The 24,045-nt window shown below is 40.6% G+C and overlaps 2 protein-coding genes across 3 annotated transcripts in view; one reads left to right on the top strand and one right to left on the bottom strand.

Moving 5' to 3' along the window:
• Positions 1 to 24,045, bottom strand: part of NPR3 (natriuretic peptide receptor 3) — a 77,558-nt gene that overhangs the window by 30,028 nt on the left and 23,485 nt on the right. For both annotated transcript variants that reach the window (XM_060092766.1, XM_060092767.1), the window contains exon 3: positions 22,455 to 22,621. In XM_060092766.1, the coding sequence (XP_059948749.1) occupies positions 22,455 to 22,621 (167 nt within the window). The remainder of the gene's footprint in view (positions 1 to 22,454; positions 22,622 to 24,045) is intronic.
• Positions 16,257 to 16,550, top strand: LOC132485142 (coiled-coil domain-containing protein 167-like). Its single transcript, XM_060091617.1, has one exon. It carries the CDS (start codon positions 16,257 to 16,259, stop codon positions 16,548 to 16,550), a length of 294 nt encoding a protein of 97 aa, XP_059947600.1.

Below are 24,045 nucleotides of genomic sequence, written 5' to 3'. Positions count from 1 at the left end.
AGAAATAGCACTATCATGGTTAAACAGGTTTACAAAATGCTAGATTGAACAAAGTCAAGCAGTTCTCTTTACTTCCAGGTATTAACTATGATATTGAACATCTCCTATACTCTAGGAGCTGAACTTAATAGAATGTAAGTTCTACTGTGTTTAGTCCTTACAAAACCTTCATAGATGGACACTGTTATTTTCCTGTAAGAGACACTCTGACTAACATCTTAAACAGAATCGAGAGATCTTTGCCGATGGATGGGGTCAAAACTGCAGAAAATGTTGGGTGGGCAAGTTCTTAAGTAGGGGTTCAAACCAGGCTTGCCTAATTATGACGTCTATCCAACTGGCACATATGTTCAGCCAGCTAAGGTTGTAAAACAGCTTTGTGCTCTGGTTTCTTCTTCTAACCGGCTAATAGTTGGGGAGTTCTACAAGTTGAACGCGTAGGCTGGAAAGACCAGTGAGGGTCTATAAAAGAGAAGACTAACAATGTACTTGAAGATGAGGGAGGGACAGAACCTGCACCTAGAGATGGAATGAGAGGGCAGAAGATGGAAGAAGAAAAGAGGAGAGGGGACATGAGGCAACATACTAACTGTTAAGCAGATATTTAAACCAGCAGCTCAGATCAAGTGAATCAGGATTTCTGACTCAGCTAAAGTGGCCCTTGTCCCATCTGTGAATAAAAAGGCCTATTAAACCTATTAGTCCCACTTCTGGGTATATATCTGAAGGAACTGAAGTCAGTGTCTGGAAGAGATAACTGCACTCTGTTCATGGCATCATTATTCACAATAGCCAAGCTATGGAAACAACTGTGTCCACTGGTAGATGAACAATTAAAGAAAAGGTGTGAGAGAGACAGATAGAATTTTAAAGAAAAGGTGTGAGAGAGACAGATAGACTTTAGTCATAAAAAAATATGGAAATCCTGCCATTTGTGACAACATGGATGAATCTGGAGGGCGTTATGCTAAGTAAAATAAGCCATACAGAGAAAGACAATGCTATATGATCTCACCTGTGTGGAATCTAAAAAAGTCAGATTCATAGAAAAAGACAGTTGAATGGTGGTTGCCAGAGGCTGGAGAGTGGGAGAAATGGGGAGATGTTGGTAAAAGGGTAAAAACTTTCAGTTATAAGATGAATAAGCTCTGGGGCTCTGATGTACAGCATGGTGACTATTGTTAACAATACTGTATTGTATACATGTAATTTACTAAGAGAGTAAATCTTAAAATGTTCTCACCACCAGAAAATGAAAATAGAAAAGGTATGAGGTGATGGTGTGTTAACTAACCGTATTGTGGTAATCACTTCACAATGTATACATACAACAAATCACTATGTTGTACACCTTAAATTTATGTGACTTCATTTGTCAATTATAGCTCATTAAAGATGTGGGGGGAGGAGAGTGGTTGCTTATGGGGGTAGAAACTGATTGGAAAGGGACATGAGGAAACTGCATGTGGTCATGCAAATCTCCTATATCTTAACAGGAGTAGTAGTTGCATGGACATACACATTTATCAGAGGTGATTAAATAGCACAATCAAGAGCTATGGATTTCATTGTGTATAAATTTTACTTAAATAAAATAATAAACTTATCTTTGAGATACATATTAAAATGCTTACGATGACACAAGGATGCCTTAGATTTGCTTCAGAATTACGGGGGCCTAGGGGTAAGGGTGAGAAAGAAGTTAGAGATGAAATTAGACTGACTTGGTTAATTATTGAAGCTGAGTGATGAGGACACGGAGTTTCACATACTGTGCTCTCCATTTTTGTATGTATTTAAAATTTCCCATAATAAAAATTTTCTTATTTCCCTAAATGAATATCCCAAGTCTGGAAAATTGTGGAAAACTTCCCACAGTAACTTCTATAAGAACATATGAAAATACATAATCATAAGGTCAACATTCATGTTTTGTCCAGTCCAGTTCGGTTTTCTATCATTGAACTAAATTCATTTTTAATTTTTAAATGAATAATTCTTTAAAGGTATTTGTATATCTCAAATATCAACTTTAAAGAATAGGGCCTCACACCAAAAGATCAACACACTCTGAATCCCATTTGGGATGCAGCATAATGAACTGATCTAAATCATTCTGGAACCCATGTTAAGACAGCCTTTGGAAAATATGCACGTAATGAGTTTCATATGCTTACTAACTACCAGGAAAAATAGTCATTCCTTGTCATTATCCTGAAAGTATCCCTTCAGGTCTACTGATTGAGAATTCAGTTAAGTCTTCAGATTTCAAGAAATGCCCCATGGTCTTCACAAGGTTGGATGGTGCAACATTTCAAAGAGATTGATCTTCTTTTTTTTTTTTTTGTGGTACACGGGCCTCTCACTGTTGTGGCCTCTCCCGTTGCGGAGCACAGGCTCCAGACGCGCAGGTTCAGCGGTCATGGCTCACGGGCCTAGCCGCTCCGCGGCATGTGGGATCTTCCCGGACCGGGGCACGAACCCGTGTCCCCTGCATCGGTAGGCAGACTCTCAACCACTGCGCCACCAGGGAAGCCCTGAGATTTATCTTTTTAAGTCTATTTCCTAAGAAAATTGTTTCACTCCCTTGGGCAATTAAAAGATACTCTATTTCTTTTTAAAAACATTTAGGGCTAACATATGCTACTAATGTGAGGAGACTCATTTCTCTTAAGAAAGTTACCAGAATTATGCAGAGTACTCTAGATGCAGATGTATCATGATTTTGAATCATGGATAGAATGACACTGAGCTTCATAAATATATTGGCCACAATACAAGAGAGACCCTTGGGTACACATCTTAGGGAGATGCATCATTTTAACCTCACAGGCATTCTTAACAGCCTAAAAGAATTACAGAATCACAAGTTTACAACTCAAAGAGAATTTAGAGCTCATATAGTCCAACCAGCATATTGTGTAAATGAGAAGCTGAAGCCTGTAATAGTTGCCTGATTCACTCAACGTTGCACAGTTAGTAAGAATAGAGCTGCGACTGGAACTCAAGTCTCCTGGCTCCAAATCAGTACCTGCATCATCCGTGTTGATTTGTCTATCAAGCAAGGCACCTCCTTAAAGACCAAACTCACACCTAAGGATAGAGCATCAATATGAGTTCTCTAACATGTATAAGATTTCCAAGATGTTATACGCACATCAAGAGAGAGAAAAAAAGAACGAAGAAGTTTGCCCTAGCAAACACATTTTTAGTTAACTGTCAGGAAAGTATAATCAAAGGAGGGGGGAGGGGCCTCCCTGGTGGCGCAGTGGTTGAGAGTCCGCCTGCCGATGCAGGGGATGTGGGTTCGTGCCCCGGTCTGGGAGGATCCCACATGCCGCGGAGCGGCTGGGCCCGTGAGCCATGGCCGCTGGGCCTGCGCGTCCGGAGCCTGTGCTCCGCAACGGGAGAGGCCGCAACAGTGAGAGGCCCGCATACCGCAAAAAGACAAAAAAAAAAAAAAAAAAAAGGAGGGGGGAGAAAAGGTGATATTGGATACCAGATTGTTTAAGTTAGCTCCAGGTTCCCTTTAAAAAAATGTAAATTGACCAAAAGGCTTAATCTGTTTAAGCCCACTGCTCGTAAAGTCAATTCATCATTATTTAAGGATCTGCTATATCTTTTTTTTTTTTTTTTTTTGCGGTATGCAGGCCTCTCACTGTTGTGGCCTCTCCCGTTGCGGAGCACAGGCTCCGGATGTGCAGGCTCAGCGGCCATGGTTCACGGATCCAGCCTTTCCGCGGCATGTGGGATCCTCCCGGACCGGGGCACGAACCCGTGTCCCCTGAATCGGCAGGCGGACTCTCAACCACTGCGCCATCAGGGAAGCCCCTGCTATATCTTTTTTAAGAGCTGAGGCGCAGAACTTAAAGGGGAAAAATTCTAATCAGAGGCTCTGTTCTCAAAGAGCTAAGACGTCAAAAATCCTATGTCAGGGGCTTCCCTGGTGGCACAGTGGTTGAGAGTCCGCCAGCCAATGCAGGGGACACGGGTTCGAACCCTGGTCTGGGAGGGTCCCACGTGCTGCGGAGCAACTGAGCCCGTGCACCACAGCTACTGAGCCTGCGCGTCTGGAGTCTGTGCTCCACAACAGGAGAGGCCGCCACAGTGAGAGGCCCGCGCACCGCAATGAAGAGTGGTCCCCGCTTGCCGCAACTAGAGAAAGCCCTCACACAGAAACGAAGCCCCAACACAGCCAAAAATAAATTAATTAATTTAAAAAAAAAAGAAAAATCTTTAAAAAAAAAAATCCTATGTCAAATATCACTGTCATCTGACGCAAGGACCCTCCCTCACTCCCAGAGCATAATGAATGCATTAAGGAGGTTGGCAGTCAGCTCACATTCTTCCTCTCCACCCACATTATTGCATTCGTACTGAACCATTTCAATCTCCCTGGGCATTATCCATTCATTGAACATTGAACATTGAATATTTCATCTCCACTGAACTTCATCAATTCACTCTCATGCACATACCCTAGGCCAAAGCTTCTCAGAACTGTGCACACAATTCACCTGCAAATCTTGTTCAAATGCAGATTCTGATTCAGCAGGTCTGAGGGATAGAGCGCTACACCTCCTCGTTTCTACAGTCTCCCAGGTGATGCTGATGCCGCTGGTCCATAGACCACCCTTTGAGTAGCAAAGATCTTATCCTCACTCAGAAGTGCTCTACTATCAAAGTCCTTGAGAATCTCTTTTTGACTACAGTCTCCTACTTTCTACGTTCTTCTCCGTGCAGAATAAGTTCTTTGAACTCGGAGCTCCACCCTCCTTGACTCCCCCTCTAGGCTTGGTCCAGCAGAGCTCAGAATGGAGCAGTTCTGAATGAAAGGATGAGGCAGGTAGACACAGTGTTATTCAGGCAGAGGTGCCCGTGGGCAATTGGAACTTGGGGCCTGCCACTCAAAGACAGGCTGGAGTTGGAGATAGAAATTTAGGTGTTATCCACATCAAGATGAACATCCTACCCAGGCGAGTGGATGTGCTGCCCAGAAAGTGTTTAGAGAAGAAAAAGGGCCAAGGAAAGAATCTGGGAAACACTAATATTTGTGGAGCAAGGGGAAAAGGGGAGTCATGAAAGGAGACCAGGAAAGTCCACAATGTAGGCAGAGAACTTAGACACGGTGGTGTCTTGGCAGCCAAGGGAGGAGCAAATTTCAAAAATGAGAGACCTTTCCAAACTCCTCCTCTGCAAAATCCCCTCATTCAAGCCAGGTGATTTTGCTCACTATTCCCTAAATGTGTCTACTGCCTCCTTCTTCTAAGCTGGGATTCCCTATATTGGCCTCTCTGAGGAGGCTCTTCTGTACCCAGCTCTTCTTACCCATCCTTCAAGAGCCACCCACACAAGTGATGAATTGTCCTCACAGGACACAGTGCCTTGCCTGAAGGAGGCACTCAGTAAGTGTGCAATGGCGGGCATACAGGTTCAATGAACAACCATCTGCAGGCTTAACTGTATGCCTGGTGATACACAGGGTCAAATGATCAACAAAAACTCACGTGCATCTAGAGGGCATACGTGCTGTATCTGAAATCTGTTCTGCCCAAGAAATTCTTAAACATAGGGTTACCATAAATATACTGCTAGTATATTTCAGTCACTGCTGAGTTACGAAAAGGGAAAATGGCCCCAAATTGAAATGAATGTAGTTTGTAGAGCAACAATGGGCAAATTAGAGTGCCAATCTGATGCAGGACTATTTACTTATAAATGAAATCTCATTAAGATTTTTAGGATAGGGTGCAAACAGAGCTGGCTGACTTCAGTGATTTAGTAATTATCCCACATAGAGATAACGGTAAAGGAAATAATACAGGTCCCCAAATTTAGGTCAATTGTTAAATTGTTCATTATACACACACAAATTCTCTGCTCACTTCCTCCCTATTTGTAAACCACAGTCTGTGGGAGCAAGATTTTTAGAACCAGGACTTCCCTGGTGGCGCAGTGGTTAAGAATCCGCCTGCCAGTGCAGGGGACATGGGTTCGATCCCTGGTCTGGGAAGATCTCACGTGCCTCACAACAACGAAGCCCATGCACCACAACTACTGAGCCTGCACTCTAGAGCCCGTGAACCACAACTACTGAGCCCGTGCACCACAACTATTGAAGCCTGTGCGCTAGAGCCCATGTTCCGCAACAAGAGAAGCCACCGCGATGAGAAGCCCGGGCAACGAAGAGTAGCACCCACTCGCCGCAACTAGAGAAAGCCTGTGCTCAGCAATGAAGACCCAACACAGCCAAAAATAAATAAATAAATTTTTTTTAAAAAAGAAGAGAGAGGGACACGGTGGCTGATGCCTTTTGTTTTGTTTTTTTTTTTAAAAAAAAAAAAGATTTTTAGAACCTTATAAAATGAAGCAAGTTCTCTCCAGGGGGGAAATCAGATGATAAAGACTAATCCAAAATAATTTCCTACAGCTTAAGCCACTTTCGAATTTCATAACCAGGAAGGAGTTGGGCCCCCAGCAATATATTATTCTAGTTCCTCCCTTTTAAAAATTGGCTGGACCTCAGAAAGGATGCCATTTGACACTGCTGCTGCACACTGCTCACAGGGCCACAGAGATGTTCTGCTCTCTGCAGCTGGGGCTGTTTTCTTCGGACACTATCAGTCAAAGTGCTTAAGCTTTGAAAACCCTTTACAATCATTCTTCATAACTTCCAAGAGCAACCTGGTGTGGTTTTCTCCATTTTACAGATTAACGTCTTCGGCACACAAGGTGGCATGCCCCCGGGTCATCGATTGTTTTAATGCCTATCAATTAACATTTACTGAACCCCTACCTTGGGCTCCTCTGCCATATCCACTCACACGGACAGAAGCATCAATGGCCAGGCCTTATGAACCCAACTCTGCCCATGGACTTTCAAAACTGTGGCTGCAGTCAGCATCAAACACCAAGAGTCCTCTGTTAGTGCAGCGGCCAACGAAGCCGACGGGGCCCATCGGCCTCCCTCCCGTCTTCCAAGCTGGAAGCCTGAACACATGGGCACTCCTTTCTGGTTCCTGTCAAATTACGTGAAATGCAGCCATTTTGCTGCTGCTCTATTAGTAAAATGCAAAGCTTCATGTAAGTTTAGAAAGTACCACGCTGCTCTAGCCACAGGGTGACCTGACTAAATAAATGTTTCCTGAGCAGAGCTCTCTGGCAGAAAGACTAAAGCCTGGCATTTGAAAGACTCACTCATATCCTCCATGGAACAGAAAAGTATCATCTTTAGGTTTACTTATGTTGTCTTCCTTTTCCAGGTTCCTCCTTTAAATGAAATGTCCTGGTAAAGCTAATCTACCGAACCCCCAATATCTTTGTGGAAATGAGTTCCTCACCAAGTGGACAAAGAAGGATGCTGAGGTCCCCAGAGCACAGAGATGTTGGACGGGAGGAGAAAGGCAGAAAAAAGAACTCTGAGCTTTCATCGTCTACAGTTTTGCCCCATGCTTCTTCACTTATGCTAATGGGTATAATTGTGCCAGCTGATGTATGTTCTTTCTGCAAGCTGAACTGGTAATGAACTGGTCTCTAGTCCATATTTTAAGTGACCTGACTCTTCTAGAAAGAATGTGCTTCCGCTGTAAAGAGTTTGGCCAAATGCGTGAAACGCCCTTCTACTCCATTCAGTGACGATACAGGAAGAAAAACAAAGGAAAATAGCTTGGCTTTTGGATTGTGAAACTTATTTCCACACTGCATTGCTATTTTAGTCATGCGCATTTGAGTACATTGTCACCATTATTGCAAAATATCTTTCTAACTGAAATTACATCGCCGCACATAATGGAAAAAAAATGCAGTGATTGTCTTTTGAAAGGTCAAAATGAAGTCTACTGCTTGGAAAAATCATGTCTCATAGGTGCTGTGGATCTTCCTTGAACATTTTCCACTTGCACCAGTTCAACAGCATTTTTGCAGTTAATAAATCCACACCTGCCAATAGGTAGAAATCACAAGCAAATGGATACCTATTTACAATCAAACAAAAATACTTTAGCCAGGAGATTCCCAAGTTTTTTTTACTATTCTAATTTAGCACAACTAAAGCTATTTAAAAGTTACAGAAATAAACAATTTTAAAACATTTTTCCCTTTTATGTCAAGAAAGTGAAATTGATGTATTTTTTTAGATTTCAGTACATCTTTATTTAAATGTGCTTTGAAAGCCGACTGATATTTCTTTAGCTAGAAAATAAAAGAATGGCCTTTAAAAAACCATTCCTCTTGCAGTCCTTATTCTGCCTGATTACATCTTCCTAATAAAACTAATCTTATTAACATGTTGGTATGTGAACGCATTACTTTTCTGTTGTTAAAAGCCAACTTGTGGTTTGCTTTGATTCTTTCAAATACAATTAGCAAAGCCCTCCAGTGCCTGAAAGGGCCTTTTCATTTGGACAAATTATTCCCTGGCTGACTTTAAAGAAAGGGGGTGAGGGCACAGGGCAGGGTGGTGTTGGGGGGATTCTCCTATTCTGATGCAGCTCTTGCAGACACAAAAGGCTGCCTGTGCACACCCTCACCAGAAGTGGGGCAAATACTGCTTGTGTCCGCTGCATTTTTTTTTCTCTTTCATTGGTTTTACTGAAGAGCTAACTGAAAATTTTCAGTAAGAGTATCCAGTTCCAATTAAATGATATTATATAAGACAATAAGGGGGGAAGTGCCCGGCCAAGATTTCACTGATGAGCTGATAACTTCTCAACTGATATCACCTCCCCCACTGCATCTGTGCAAAACCAGTGTCAAAACACAAGCTGGATTAGACAGCTTTACTGCTGGGCCTTCCCCTCATTGAAGGAAATGAGAGTGTTGTTTTTCAACATTTTGGACTTTCCAAAATGTAATGCCTGGCCTATCTAAACAATGTTTTATTAAACCTTGTCTCTTTTCAAATACTGTGACTAGATAAGTTGCAGGCTCCAGGCTCCCATTTCGTTTTTGAGTGTCAGAGGGAAACCTGGGAGGGAGGGATGGCCCAATACACATCCCACCTCCCTAACAATTCTGCTGTGCATCAGACACTGCCGGAATATTTGTTTAATTAGTTAAATTTTCAACTTTTAAATAAGGAGAAAAAGCAAGCTACGGGTGGCCTGCTAACCTCAAATGAGCAAATATCCAAGGTTATAAAATCACCTCCTGCTCAGAATACCTGGTTAGAAATAAAAACAGCATTTACCAAATTCTACCCCAAGTCAAGAACAGAGGTAGCATTAAGAAGTATGAAACTGAATTTGAAAGCCAGAGTACCAAGGATGCAGTATTATTTCATTTAAAAAAAAGGATTCTGCACATTCTCTATAACTAAAACACCTTTCTTTAACAACAACATCAAAAAGCCATCTCTGAGATTAACTGGAGAAATACTTTTTAAAAAAATGCATCTAAACCACTCTTAAAAAACAGGCTTTAATTTTGTGTTTGCAAAACGACACTTGCAGCTGGATCCCTGCAAATGCAAATTGGACGCAGAACATTGCAATTACTTAGTTTGTGTACACAAAGATGAGTTTTGCATATACAAAGGGTTTCAGGCTGCAGAATGGTGACCAGTCTGGAGCTGAAGAAAAGTTGGTCCTTTGTATTTTAAAGCTGGAGTAACGAAAATTTCCAAGAGACTTTTATGATGTAATGTTATAAGCAGCAGAATACTTTACTGGAATAAAATCCTCCTAAAATGCAGGTGGGTGGGTTGTGATGATTGTTACATTGTGATTTTTCAATAAAGCGTAAGTAAATTCCATATCCAGATATTGACAATGAAATAGCAACATCTAAATTAAGACTAAAGTTAGAAAAACACTTTCAACATATAATAACAGAAACCTGGGAATGGGAAAGCCCCTTGAGGTGGTGGCCCCAATCTCTGGTTTTACAACAGAGGAAGCCCTAAGAAGTAAAGAGACCCAGGCAAGGACCTTCTCAGCCCAAGTCCAGGGTCAGGAGCTCTGCCTTCTCGCCTACAGCTCCTTTCCCAGCTGGATTGCCTTTGGTTCTAGAATAATGCTGTCTGCAACATTGGAGATTACTAGGGAACAGATCCTATTCAGAGGAGATGGTCTCTACTACCCAAGGTTGCACTGGAAGGTGACTGAGTCCCATGTTGGAACCCTCTATACAAGTTTATGTCTTCCAATGTTTTCACTTTTTTCTGAAGTATTTTATTGTACAATAAGAGAGTCCTAAGAGATTCTAGAAAGGGTGCAAAATTGCTACCACTGCATTGTGATAAATAACCCACCAGGACACAAACAGTTCCAATTATTTTTATGTAAATATTCCATTTTTTAACCTTAAAACTTAGCTTTTTAAAAAATCCACTTTAGAACCTAAACTTCTACTTACACTGGCAACAGGATTCCTAGATGATATTCCTATATGTGTTCCTTTTTCAAATGACACTGGCATAAGAGCTATATTAGAAGAAACAGTTTAGGCCTGGACATAAAGTAAAATAAACTCTTCAAACACTAGTATGAAAAACCTGTAAAAGAACAAGCCTTTTCTTAGTGAGTATATATTATTGTTAATGTATGTTGCTTCTGTACAACTGCTTTTGAAGAATCACAGAGGGCAGGCATATCTGTGAGGGCAAGAAAGAAAGCACTGAGCTAATAAATCAAGATTAAGTAGCCACTAGAAGAGAAACTGTAACCAAGTGGGAATTTCTAAAGGAGCAAGAGCATTCTGGACTAAAATAAATACACTGACCCCTCTTTCAAACACACACTCTGTCTCTCTTTTCCTCTTCCTTCTTTGCTTTGAATATAACTAGATTACCACAACCACCACCACCCCCCAAAAATAAAGATGGCACCACCATCTCTGCATACTTGCATGGTACTGAGAGACTTCAGTAAGTCACAACCATTGAAACATACTTTCCCTGCAAAATCCCCACTAAAATGACAATGAAATTTTTAAGATGTAAATTTATAAGTTGAAAGAGTACAGGAAGTAAATAGTAGATGAGGAAAGTCAAAAAAATTTTGAAAGTTGGAAAGGGGTAAGTGACTCAATAGACCTGAGAAACCTAAATCCAAGTGTGCAGGGGAGCATGACAGGGAATTCCAACAAGAAGCAAAGAACTCCAGTCCAGAGGCTCTAAACTGGAGACACTAGTTACCTCTGGAGGTAGGGATGCAGTGGGGTTGGAAATACTGGGATTAGTTGAAAATCTGTACAAGAAACACTTAAATGTCAGATCCCCCACCCCCAAGCCTTAAACAGAGAAGAAACTGTCCCTTCCTATCCAGGCAGAAGACAGCAGATTTATTGTCTGAATATGTTGACACAAAGATCCGACTGGGAGGGTACAAGGCACAGCTGGAGGTTGGGTGAAGCATAATACTGAAAATTGAGGTGTAAGTGAAAAGTCCTCAGTCCTAAAGGTGAGAGTCCCCCCTTTCTAGGATCCCAGAATGTAGGGCAGGCTTATGACTCTCAAGAAGTTATTTGGAGAAGTATTTATTGAAACTGACCAGCCTAAGAGAAACAACCCTCACATAATCATATTTGGGATAACCCTTTGAAAAAGCCAACTTGACATGTTATTACCGTACAATAAAGTCCACCACTAGACAAGTTCCCATGCACACAGAACTTAGATAAGGATTACCAACAGTTTAAGAAAAGCTATAATATGAAAGAGAAAGAATTCAAAATGAATATTTTTAGAAAGGAATTTGAAAGAAATAAGTGAGCAGGAAGTAAAAGAAAACTTTTTAAAAATCTCAACAAATATAAAATATCTGCAATTATGTGAAGCACCTTTATTATATGTGCCCTTAGAAAGAAAAAATTATGACAGCCCACCAATTATAAAATGAATCTCAACTTTAGATGAGTTAAAATGTGAACGAAGTATATTCTAGAACTGATGAAAGAGTATACTCAGGAAAAGAAGACATTGCATCCAGGAAACAAGGTGTGTGTTATTTTTTAAAAAGAGGCACTCAGAGAACAAAAAAGAGGTCTTGTAAATTAAAAAGATGATATCAAAAATTAAAAATTCAATAGACAAGTTGGAAGATAAAGTTGTGGCAATCACAGAAAATAAAAGAAGTTGGAAGAGTTGAAAAAATGGGGGAACCCAAGAAGAAACACTCCAAGACACATATTAATCAAACTAACAAAAATTAAATTCAAAGAAAAAATATTAAAAGCAACAAGGGAAAAGCAAAAAGTAACATACGAGGGAATCCCCATAAAGTTTTCAGCTGATTTTTCAGCAGAAACTCTGCAGACCAGAAGGGAGTGGCAGGATATATTTAAAGTAATGAAAGGGGAAAACCTACAACCAAGATTACTCTACCCGGCAAGGATCTCATTCAGATTCAATGGAGAAATCAAAAGCTTTACAGACAAGCAAAAGCTAAGAGAATTCAGTGTCACCAAATCAGCCTTACAACAAATGCTAAAGGAACTTCTCTAGGTGGGAAACACAAAATAAGTAAAAGACCTACAAAAACAAACCCAAAACAATAAAGAAAATGTTAATAGGAACATACATATCAATAATTACCTTAAATGTAAACAGATTATATGCTCCAACCAAAAGACACAGACTGGCCAAATGGATACAAAAACAAGGCCTATATATATGCTGCCTGCAAGAGACCCACTTCAGACCTAGGGACCCATACAGACAAAGTGAGGGGATGGAAAAAGATATTCCATGCAAATGGAAATCAAAAGAAAGCTGGAGTGGCAATACTCATATCAGATAAACTAGACTTTAAAATAAAGACTGTCACAGAGACAAGGAAGGACACTACATAATGATCAAGGGATCCATCCAAGAAGACATAACAATTATAAATATTTATGCATGCAACATAGGAGCACCTCAATACATAAGGCAAATGCTAACAGCCATAAAAGAGGAAATTGACAGTAACACAATAATAGTGGGGGACTTTAACACCCCACTTACACCAATGGACAGATCATCCAGACAGAAAATAAATAAGGAAACACAAGCTTTAAATGACACAATAGACCAGATAGACTTAATTGACATTTATAGGACATTCCATCCCAAAGCAGCAGAATACAATTTCTTCTCAAGTGCACACAGAACATTCTCCAAGATAGATCATATCTTGGGTCACAAATGAAGTTTCAGCAAATTTAAGAAAATTGAAATCATATCAAGCATCTTTTCTGACCACAACGCTGTGAGATTAGAAATCAATTACAGGGGGAAAAAAGCCGTAAAAAAAACCACAAACATATAGAGGCTAAACAATATGCTACTAAATAGCCAAGAGATCACTGATGAAATCAAAAAATATATACAAACAAATGACAATGAAAACACAATGACCCAAAACCTATGGGGTGCAGCAAAAGCAGTCCTAAGAGGGAAGATTAGAGCAATTCAATCCTACCTTAAGAAACAAGAAAAATCTCAAATAAACAACCTAACCTTACACCTAAAGCAATTAGAGAAAAAGAACAAACAAAACCCAAAGTTAGTAGAAGGAAACAAATCATAAAAATCAGAGCAGAAATTAATGAAATAGAAACAAAGAAAACAATAGCAAAAATCAATGAAACTAAAAGCTGGTTCTTTTTATTCTTCAATTTGTTAATATGGTGTATCACATTGATTGATTTGCATATACTGAAGAATCCTTGCACCCCTGTCCTTCAAAACTAAGGTGAAATTCAACAAAGAAGGAGATTTGATATCCAAGAAAAAGAGGATCTAGTACAGGAGAGAACTAAAGGTTGATATTCAAGAAAGCAATTACTCTAAACTAGAGCAGGAAGACAAAGGGGGGAAAAAAGAAACATCATTATCCAAAATTTTTGGCTGAGGGAATAAGAATGAAATAGTGAGAATTACATGGAAGCAAATAAAAAACCAAGGACATTACTAACTGCAGAAAAAACAAAAAGCTAGGCAGGAAAAGAAATGTAATCATAGAACACTACATGATTCAGTTGTAAATATATATACATATACATATATATGCATGTCATAATAATAAAAGCTCTATTTTTTTAGCTTCAAATTTTATTTTGTGACTATACCTTTAACGAAAAATTATGTCACAAAATATTGGGAGGATGGGAGGAAAAAGAAGTATTGGTAGAGAAAGAGTGTATAAAGGAGCTAAATCTTTTTCCATTTTACAAAATCACAAAATAATATCAAAATTTTTAATATTCGAAACATCCATATAAATAAGCTATTTAGAAATATAAAGGGTTTCCCTTTATATTGGCAGAGGCCAATAAAAACGTTAAGGATTATGGCCTCCAAAGAATGGGAGTCAGGAGCGGAGAAGAGTAGAATGGGAGACTTGTGTTTGTCTTAACTCTCAGAGTATCATGAATTTATTTTTAATTCAGTGTGGGTCTTCTTTCATTGTACTCAATCTAGAAAATCATGTATTGTTTTGATTTAAACAACTACAACATCAAGGAAAGAGGGTGAGCTTCACCCAAGGGCAGAGCCAACTGCTAAAGGGCCAGCCAGTGAATGGGTCTCAGAAGTGCCAAACACAATAGGAGAATGGGGCAAAGCCAAGAGTGGGATTTACAGGACCGAGCAGTCAGAGCAGCTGCCAGAGGGGAAAAGAGGTCTCCAACATTGGCTCAGTCTAACCTGAGAAATAGTAGCTGGGACAAATTTAAGTCTACCTCTTAAAGACATTATGTGAAAACACTGGTAGTTGTAAAGACTGGACTGACTCCCTAGTTCAGAATGAAGGAATAAATAAATGAATTAGTATCTCTTTCATCTCAGAAATAAAACGAATGATTTTAGAATATAAGATTAAAAAATATTAGAGCATTCAGGTGTCTCTTCATTTTCTTCCAGGGGAGTGATTTTTCAACGCAGCACTGCTTGCACAATGTTGTACCCTATCCATAGGAATAAATAGGGCTTGGGGTAGTAACTGATTAAATGGTATGCTGACTAACCCTGGTCTAGTTCAATGATTCTTACCTTTTTGTGACATTGACCCCATTAAAAATCAGATGAAGGGTGCTGACCCCTCTCTCCAGAAATATACACATGTGCACTTACATACAAAATTTTGCACAGAATTGTAAAGAGTTAATGCCCCCTAACTCAGGAAACCCTCATCCACTTAAAGAGGTCACGGAAAGTTGGATGAATTTGGAGGGAGCCTCCTACTAAAGAACTAAGTGAACCCACTCCACCGTGTTTGATTTCATTTCTCTAGAAACATGGATATTTTCACACATGTGCCGCATTTGCTCTACTGCAAGATAAACTGTCCAGACTTGTGTGAATGCCATCAGTGTGTCAGAGTGCTGACACTGAAGTGAATGATGTTTCACATCCGTGCTGGCACAGGAATGCAGCTCTTGTAGCCTCCCAGAGCTCATGGCCATGGATATTTATATACTTGCTCAAGTATTTTTAGGTGATGAAGATCCCACCCAAGATGGGACCATTACATGATCCAGGATCAAGTTCACAGCCATGGTCCCTGGGGTGCTCAATAAACATCACCTGCTGATTTAGGAAATGGTGGTTTACACTTCAGAAGAAAACAGGCAAAAGAGATCGCTGCAGATGGAGAGGAGACAGAGTCCTAGCCGGACTTTGTCAAGTATGTGAAAGAGTAAAGAGAAACTGATATCTTAAAAGTGTGTATTCAGGGCTTCTCTGGTGGCGCAGTGGTTGAGAGTCCGCCTGCCAAAGCAGGGGACGCGGGTTCGTGCCCCGGTCCGGGAAGATCCCACATGCCGCGGAGAGGCTGGGCCCGTGAGCCATGGCCGCTGAGCCTGCGCTTCCGGAGCCTGTGCTCCACAACGGGAGAGGGCACAACAGTGAGAGGCCCGTGTACCGCAAAAAAAAAAAAAAAAAATTGTGTATTTGGGCAGGCAGGGGGCAGGGAAAGGAAGGAAGTGCTCCTGCCTGTGCCGCCTGCCGGGCTCACTTGTAGGGCCTGAGACACTTAATCTTCGGGTCATGGGTTTGCCCCCATATTGGGGCACATTGTTGTTAAAAAGGTCAGACTGATGTAGTGGATAAAGAAAGCCACTGACCAGGAGTCAGGGGATGCAACTAATCTTGGCTTGGCCACCACACAGCGCATTCTAAAACCAAATACCAGTGCTCTAGAATTGGAACCATTCGGTGGCAGAGGCCAAACAGCTCCATCCAGACACCCTGGAATGAGAGCCACTGCACATGTGGGTGACCCAATATAAACCACCAGAGAGCGTCCAATAATGACTCCGGGAACCCGGCAAGTAACATGACTAAAAAGAAGCTGGAGAATCTGGGCATCGCTCTAGAGATCGATGGGCTGTTGAAGAAGCTGTCACAACGTCGGAGAGACCTGGAGGCTGTGAACTCCAGGCTCTATGGGGCGAAGCTGAGCTCAGAGGCCAGGAGGTCTCTGGAGAAGGAGAAAAGCAGCCTGATGAACAAAGCCTCCAACTATGAGAAGGAGCTGCAGTTGCTTCGGCAGGAGAACCAGAAGAACATGCTGCCGTCTGGGGCCATCTTCCTCCTTCGGACCCTCATCTACGCCTACTGGATGCTGTGAGCCTGAGATTTCTCCAGTCAGCACAGGCTTCCCCTCAGCTCTGTGGTCATGGCCAAGCAGGCCCGTCAAGCCTCAAGAGGACCAAGGTACAAGGGCCATTTCTGCCTGACCCAGACATCGGAGCAGGGCTTCCTGTCGGCCCAGCCCCTCTCGCCTCCCGTTCCTGCTGTGGGGCTTGAGTCTCCAGAAGGACTTTGTGCTGGCTTAGCCCAAGGGAAAGGCAATAAAGACCACCCTGGCTGCAAAACAAAACCCCACTAGAGGAGGCTAGACAGACACTTGGCAAGCACTTGTCTGAGCCACGCTGGGAGTCCCACTGATATTTGACGGCCTCTCCAGTGGGGCTTTACTTCTAACTTTAGATTTCTGATGCCACCCACTAGAAGGTCTTCAGAATCCCCACTGGAAAAACCCATTACTAGCCCCCAGTACCATCTCCCACAGTATAAATGGACTTGAACTCCTGGCTTTGTGTACCTGATAAGGTCTAAGTACAGGACTCTGTCACCACCCAGCATTGTTGTACTGACTGCAATATAGTGGTTACATTTGGAAAAGCCACCTCACCTCCCTGGGCCTCAGTTTTCACCACTGTACAGGAAGGGGCTTGGATTTGATGTCTTCTGGTCCAATAATAACCCCCAATAATAAGCCTAATAATAATAGCTTACATTTATTGGCTGCGTCCTATGTGCCAAGCATACAGTAAGGGGGATGCAAGAGTGAACAGAAACAGACATGGTTGCTGCTCTCATGGAACTTACTCTCTGGCAAAGGAGGCCAAGATTAACTTTAAAAAATCCCATACATAGACGTGGTTACAACCAGAGAGGCATGCTATGATAGAAAGGAGCAGAGTGTGTGAGATTCGTCTGGAGTGTCAGGAAAAAACCTCCTGAGAAAGTGGTATTTGAGTCAACATCTGAAGGATGAGTAGGGGTGCTGGGGAGGACATTGACATGCAGAAGCCTCATATACATTGGTCACATTGGTCTGGAATATGAGAAACAAAAGTAAGAGAAATAACGGCTACCATGTATTGAATATTTACTTAGTGCCTGGCATTGTGTTCAATATTATTTATATACAATGCTTGAGTTCTTTCAGTGACCTTGTCAGTTAAAAATTATTTATCCCCATTTTAGAGTCAGCAAACTAAGGCACAGTTTCAGAAACATGCTCAAGACCAAAACAGTAAGACGCAGAGCTAGGTCTGTGAAACCCCAAGCCTGCACACTTAGCCATTAGGCTATACCACCTCCCAATATAATGGGCCCTATTAAAAGATGATGCATCAGAATAGATTAGGTTTCCAAATATACTTTTAAAAATACTATTATAGTACCCATAGGAATGGCAGAGACACTGTCATAGATACATATGGTAATAATGAGACAATTACAGTACATGCAACACCCAGAGCCCCAGGGATAGCCCAGCCCTAAGCAATCTTATTTTCCATCGCATCGCACACATGTACCCACCCAACTACCCACCAGAGGTGAGTGAAACAGGAGTGGACTTCCAACCCAGAGAGCCTAATACACAGGCTGCCAATAGCCTTTGAGACAACCCAGCATGGAAAGCTCCACCAAGGCAAACTTGTACAGGTTCAACCACAATTATATTCTCCAAGATATGAACTGGGAAACAGAGGAGTTCAAGACTTGGTATAGAGAAAGAGCAGAGTTATTCCAGGAGTGCAGAGATTATTAAAGTTAGAAAACTCTAGTAATGAAGGTGGTTCAAAGATACAAATGTCCAATTATAAGATAAATATCAATACATTCCAGGGATGAGATGTACAGCAAGATGACCATAGTCAACAATACTGTACTGTATATTTGAAACTTACTAAGATAGTAGATTTTTATAGTTCTCATCGCCAGAAAAAAAATTTGTTTGTAACTATGTGAGATGATCAGTGTTAACCAAACTTATCATGGTGATCATTTCTCAATATATACAAATATCAAATCCTTATGTTGTACTTACACTTATACAATGTTATATGTCAGTTATATCTCAATAAAACTGGGGTTCAGGGCCTCCCTGGTGGCGCAGTGATTGAGAGTCCGCCTGCCGATGCAGGGGACGCGGGTTCGTGTCCCGATCCCGGAGGATCCCACATGCCGCTGAGCGGCTGGGCCCGCGAGCCATGGCCGCGGAGCCTGTGTGTCCGGAGCCTGTGCTCCGCAACGGGAGAGGCCACAGCAGTGAGAGGCCCGCGTACAGCAAAAAAAAAAAAAAAAAAAAAAAAAAAAAAAAAAAAAACTGGGGTTCAGGGAGAAAACCCTGGTAATGCAACTCACCACATTATAACAGAATAAAGAAAAAATATGATTATTTCCATAGATGTAGAAAACGCATTTGATAATATTCAAACACCCCAACCTACACAGGTGATAAAATTCCACAGAACTGAATACCCACACACATGCACATACACACATAAGTACAAACAAAATTGAGGAAATGTGAGTAAAATTAGTGCATTGTATCAGTGTCAATATCCTGGTTGTGATCTTACATATAGTTTTCCAAAGTGTTACCACTGGGGAAAACTAGGCACTATATACGAGGAATGTCTCCATATTGCATCTTAAAACTGCATGTAAATTTGCACTCTTCTCAGTTAAAAAGTCACTTTAAAAAAAGAGAAGGCAAGAGTTGGAGATGAAGGTAGGGAGAAAGAGAGAAGGAGAGAGAGAAGAAGAGAGGGGGAGAAACAAAGTAACACTAATAACAAAATTTGGTAAGCTTAAAATATATAATAATAATTTTATTAAAAAATACCATTGCCATTCCATCTTTCTAATGTTTCAGTATAGCCTTATAAAAATTTTTAAGCTCCAAATGTTTGCATCTTGACAAGATCCTAAGCTTTCCAAAGATGCCAACCACATGCTAATCTGATGACTGTGATACTAGCATACATGACATGGGGTCAAGAATATCATATAGTTTACAATGTCTACAATCAAAAGCTGTGTCCTGACACAGAGAACAGAAATGTGGTTGCCAAGGGGGAGGTGGGTGGGGGAGGGATGGAGTGGGAGTTTGGGGTTAGCAGATGCAAACTAGTATATATAGGATGGATAAACAACAAGGTCCTACTGTAGAGCACAGGGAACTATATTCAATATCCTGTGATAAACCATAATGGAAAAGAACATGAAAAAGAATATATACATGTATAACTGAATCACTTTGCTGTACAGCAGAAATTAACACAACATTATAAATCAACTATACTTCAATTAAGAAAAAACCTGTGTCCAGATCCTTTCCTAATCTACATTATGTGAATCTTTATGTTTTCTGTGCTATTTTTGTTTCAGTTATCCTAATAAAGGGTATCATTTTGCCAGAACAGAACTTCACCAACAAATAAAAACAAATAAAAGAGAACTTCCACATCTAATAAAGACTCTTTCCCCAAAACCCCAAGTAAACATCACACTTAAATGGTGATATGAACAGATATGAAATCTGTTATATGCTCTTCACTTTAAAGTTCAGAACAAGGCAAGGATGCCCACTACCACTACGTATATTCAATACTGCATTGGGATCCTAGCCAGTATCATTAAAAGATTTAATTTAATTAATTATACTTAATTTATTAGACAATGTAATTAAATATCTCTTAATTAAGCATGCTTAAAAGAAGAACTGAAAAGAAACAAAATTGTTACTATTCAAAGGTCTTGTGGTTGTTTAGAAAATGCATGGTAAAACTTTAGAATAGAGTCCACCAAAGTTGCTGGATTTGAGATCCAGTAACAAGGACTGAAGAGCTCACGATGGGTATCACTAACAGAAATTCTAAGTAGATGAGACAACCCATTAGTACAAACAAGAGAAGCAGCAAGAATGAGGAAAGAGCTGAGGCTTAAGATGAAGACCACCAAGTCTTGTTATTCCGCTCCAGCATCTCCCGCTGCAGGAGATCAAGCTCTAGCCTCTGCGAGGCCCCGTATCTCCCTCTTCCACGATACTCACCACAACCACCTGTCTAAACTAACCTGATAAACAGCTGCAGTGGCACTCAAAAGAGCACAGCTAAAACACACATAACTATGAAAGACAGAATAAGTCATTATGAGGAACTCCAATTTCTAGTTTACATTATCATTTTTATTTATTTATAAAATCCGTTTTAATGATCCCACCATCAGAGGGAAGCGATATTGTAATCTACAACTACAAATAATCTCTAAAGCAGCAGTATTTGGTTTGGAATGTATTATGGATCTTTATAGTAGGTACACCTTCCAGGGAGATTTTGCCTAGACTACCATTAAAATAAGATTTAATATTCTGAACACAGGATAATTAATGACCAAGAAGATGTACCTGATAGTGCAAAGGAATGCCAACTTTTGCCCACTAAGTCTCATAATGTTGGACGACCTGTACTGAAATACTTGAACTTCAACAACCTTAGGAAAGAAGTTAGACAAAAGGACACCATTTCTGAGTTTTTAAACCAGAAAATTAATATGAACCTAGCAAAGTAAAATAACATACAGTGGCATAGGTAAAAGACTTGGATGTTTTCAATATTGACATAGGCCACCTCTGGCAGAACTACTGAAGAGAACTACAATGTCCTTTGTGTCCTTTCACATTCCTGAGGCAAAAGATTTGGATGATGACAATACTATCATAGGTTTCTGTAAACTTGGGCTCTACTTCTTTCATAATTAAGAACACCCTGTCCAACATGGCAGCCACTGGTCACGTATCACTACTGAGCACTTGAACTGAATTAAGATACTCTGTAAGGGTAAAATACACACTAGATTTCAAAGACTTCATACAAGAAAAAATATATACAATCTCAGTCGTAATTTTACATTGATTAAATGTTGAAATGATTTTTTTTCTATTTAAGTGAAATAAAATGTATTATTAAAATTAATTTCACCTGCTTTTTTAACTTTTTCTAATGTGATTACTAAAAACTTTTTAATTACATTTGTGGCTCACATTACATATCTAGAAGACAGTGTTAATTTAGAAAGTCAAAAGGTATTTTAAATGATATGTGTATAATATATAAATCGCATTTAAGACATGAATACATGTTTATAAGACCCTTTGTATGTCTAGTAGCAAATTCCTATAAAGACAGGTATGATCTTATAACAATAGTACAAAAGAGACACCATTCATTGAGTTCCAACTTTTTGACCAGACAATGCTAAAGACTTCAGCTAGATTATCTGTAATCCTCCCATCCTCATCTGAATGAAGGAGACTGAGGAATCTGCCCCAGATCACACAGTTAGATGTCCCTCTACTTAATCCTGAGCCTGGCCTGAGCTCCAGACTCCAGTCCACTCTTGGAAGATGCATAAGTAACAACCTCACTAATGGTGTGCGACACTCTGAAATACTTCAGTAGGGAACAGCCTGCAGCAGAAGGAGGCAACAACACGGCCACAAAAGAGAGAAGCAGACTGGTCACGAAGCTAAGACAGATTGCCAAAAGAAGGAGCCTTCTAAAATCCAAAATACCTTCCTCCACCAAGCTCTGGAAAAATCAGGCATGCAAAACTTTGGCAATCCTTCATCCGTCTTCTCCCCCAACACGCTCCTAGCAGAATAGGTGATGGAAGTCTCCAGATCTCTGCTCAGCATGACCACAAGTACCCACAGAAAGCCATTTCCCTTCCTTCAGCAGCTGGCAAAGTGTAAGTGAAGCGTGGGGTGATGGGCGCCTGGCGGGGAGGAGGGAGGAGAGATGGCCAGAAAAAAAAAAACACACAGGAAGCAACAGTGACATTCAGACATGAACCTAGGAATGGTTCAGAACAGGATGCTTTATCACACCTGATTTAATTCAAAGACTGTTTTCAGGATGCTGAAGGTCTAGGCTCATAATCAATTACTTACGTAGTCCTCCTCACTGAGCCCTTGCTTCTCAACAGAACTTTTCACCTCCATGGAAAACTTCTCAAACTCAGGTTTCACTGTCCTCAGTAGAGTGATTGTTTGGAGGGATGAGTACGCTTGCTTAGCTTCAAAGTCGTGTTTGTCTCCTCTCTTCCACGAGCCATCTCCTACGGGAGAAGTAAAAATATTTATAATTCCAAGCCAGTCACCATAAAGGGGCCATTCTCCCTTTTCAACTGCGAAGTGTCTCTACATGTTTCTTTTGGTGGCCGGGGCAGGAGGTATTGTCACAGTTTTGCACTTGGATAGAAAGTGACAATGTCAAGATCCTCAAAGGAGAAGAAGGCCCTTTGGACATGTGTTCCTTTGAAATGTGAAGCAGAAAGAAAAGCACTGTTGGGTTAATTGCCTTATAATAACCCTGTAACTAATTTTCATCCCCCAAGAATTGCACCACTGCAGGAGTAAGCAGTAGGTCTATTCCTTTCCATTCACACTTAGTTTTTAATATTTTTTAATCAACTGTGGAGGTCAACCAAGATGTTACTGCGCTACAGTAAACCCGACACTACATAGATGTGGAAGGCAGGGATGGTTACGTACGACAACAGATTTACACGAGTATTATAAAGTTGGTGCTAAAAGAAAAAGGTTTGAGATTATTGATATTTCTTGAAATGTTTCTCGAATCTCTTCAGACTGAAAAGTAGCTTAGGTGAACTTGAGGATTTATATCTCTCTAGTGCTGGCAACATCAAAAAGGTTATTTATTGGACAAGTTGATCTGTGCATCAATAGTAAAAAAATAAAAATTGCTAACATTTATTGAGTGTATATATATATATATATATATATATATATATATATAATAAAAGCCTAGTTATTGAACACTTTATATTTATAAACTCATTTAATCCTCACAAGATCCCGTGACTGTGAGTACAATTATCCTCTCTATTTTACAGATGAGGAAACTGAGGCATTCAGAAGCTGGGTACCCCCACTGCTTCATGGCTCTCCCTTTCACAAAAGCAAAGGCAAATTACATGGATAAGAATCATTCTTCTTCTCTTTATTATTTCATTTTTGAGAAAACATGTGGCTTGCAGGACCCCAACAAGAAATATGGACCTCTAACTTTTGACCATAATAATAATAATTCTGTGAATTATCATTATGATTCCTTGAGATCTCTGCAAATACAACAAGGAATTCAACCGGCTGGAGTCCAACATCACAGTCATTTGTTTGCCCTGAGCCCAGAGTCCATAGCAGATGCCCAGAGCCCAGAGGCTAACCAGAGAGGTTGCTTCTGGAATGTGCAGCCAGGGCTCCGTGGCCCTTGCTCTACCCTTACAGAAGAAGTTCAGTTAAGAGCTGGTGGTTTTGGAATTTCTATCATAGCTTAAATCAGACAAACAAGGATTAACTGAACTACGTGCAAGTTTCTGTGACAGCCAGCACAGGGGGCATCATAAGTGTTTTGAACCGTCTCCACCACCTTCAAGAGAGGGATTTAGATATGGGCATGTAAACACCTGAAGTCATTACAGGGTAACAGTTAGCTTACTATGCGGGGCGGGGGGTGGTA

The sequence above is a fragment of the Mesoplodon densirostris genome, chromosome 3 (genome assembly GCF_025265405.1).
Source record: "Mesoplodon densirostris isolate mMesDen1 chromosome 3, mMesDen1 primary haplotype, whole genome shotgun sequence".
Lineage (NCBI taxonomy): Eukaryota > Metazoa > Chordata > Mammalia > Artiodactyla > Ziphiidae > Mesoplodon > Mesoplodon densirostris.
The sequence above is the reverse complement of the archived record's forward strand: the minus strand, read 5'-3'. Positions and strand labels throughout refer to the sequence as shown.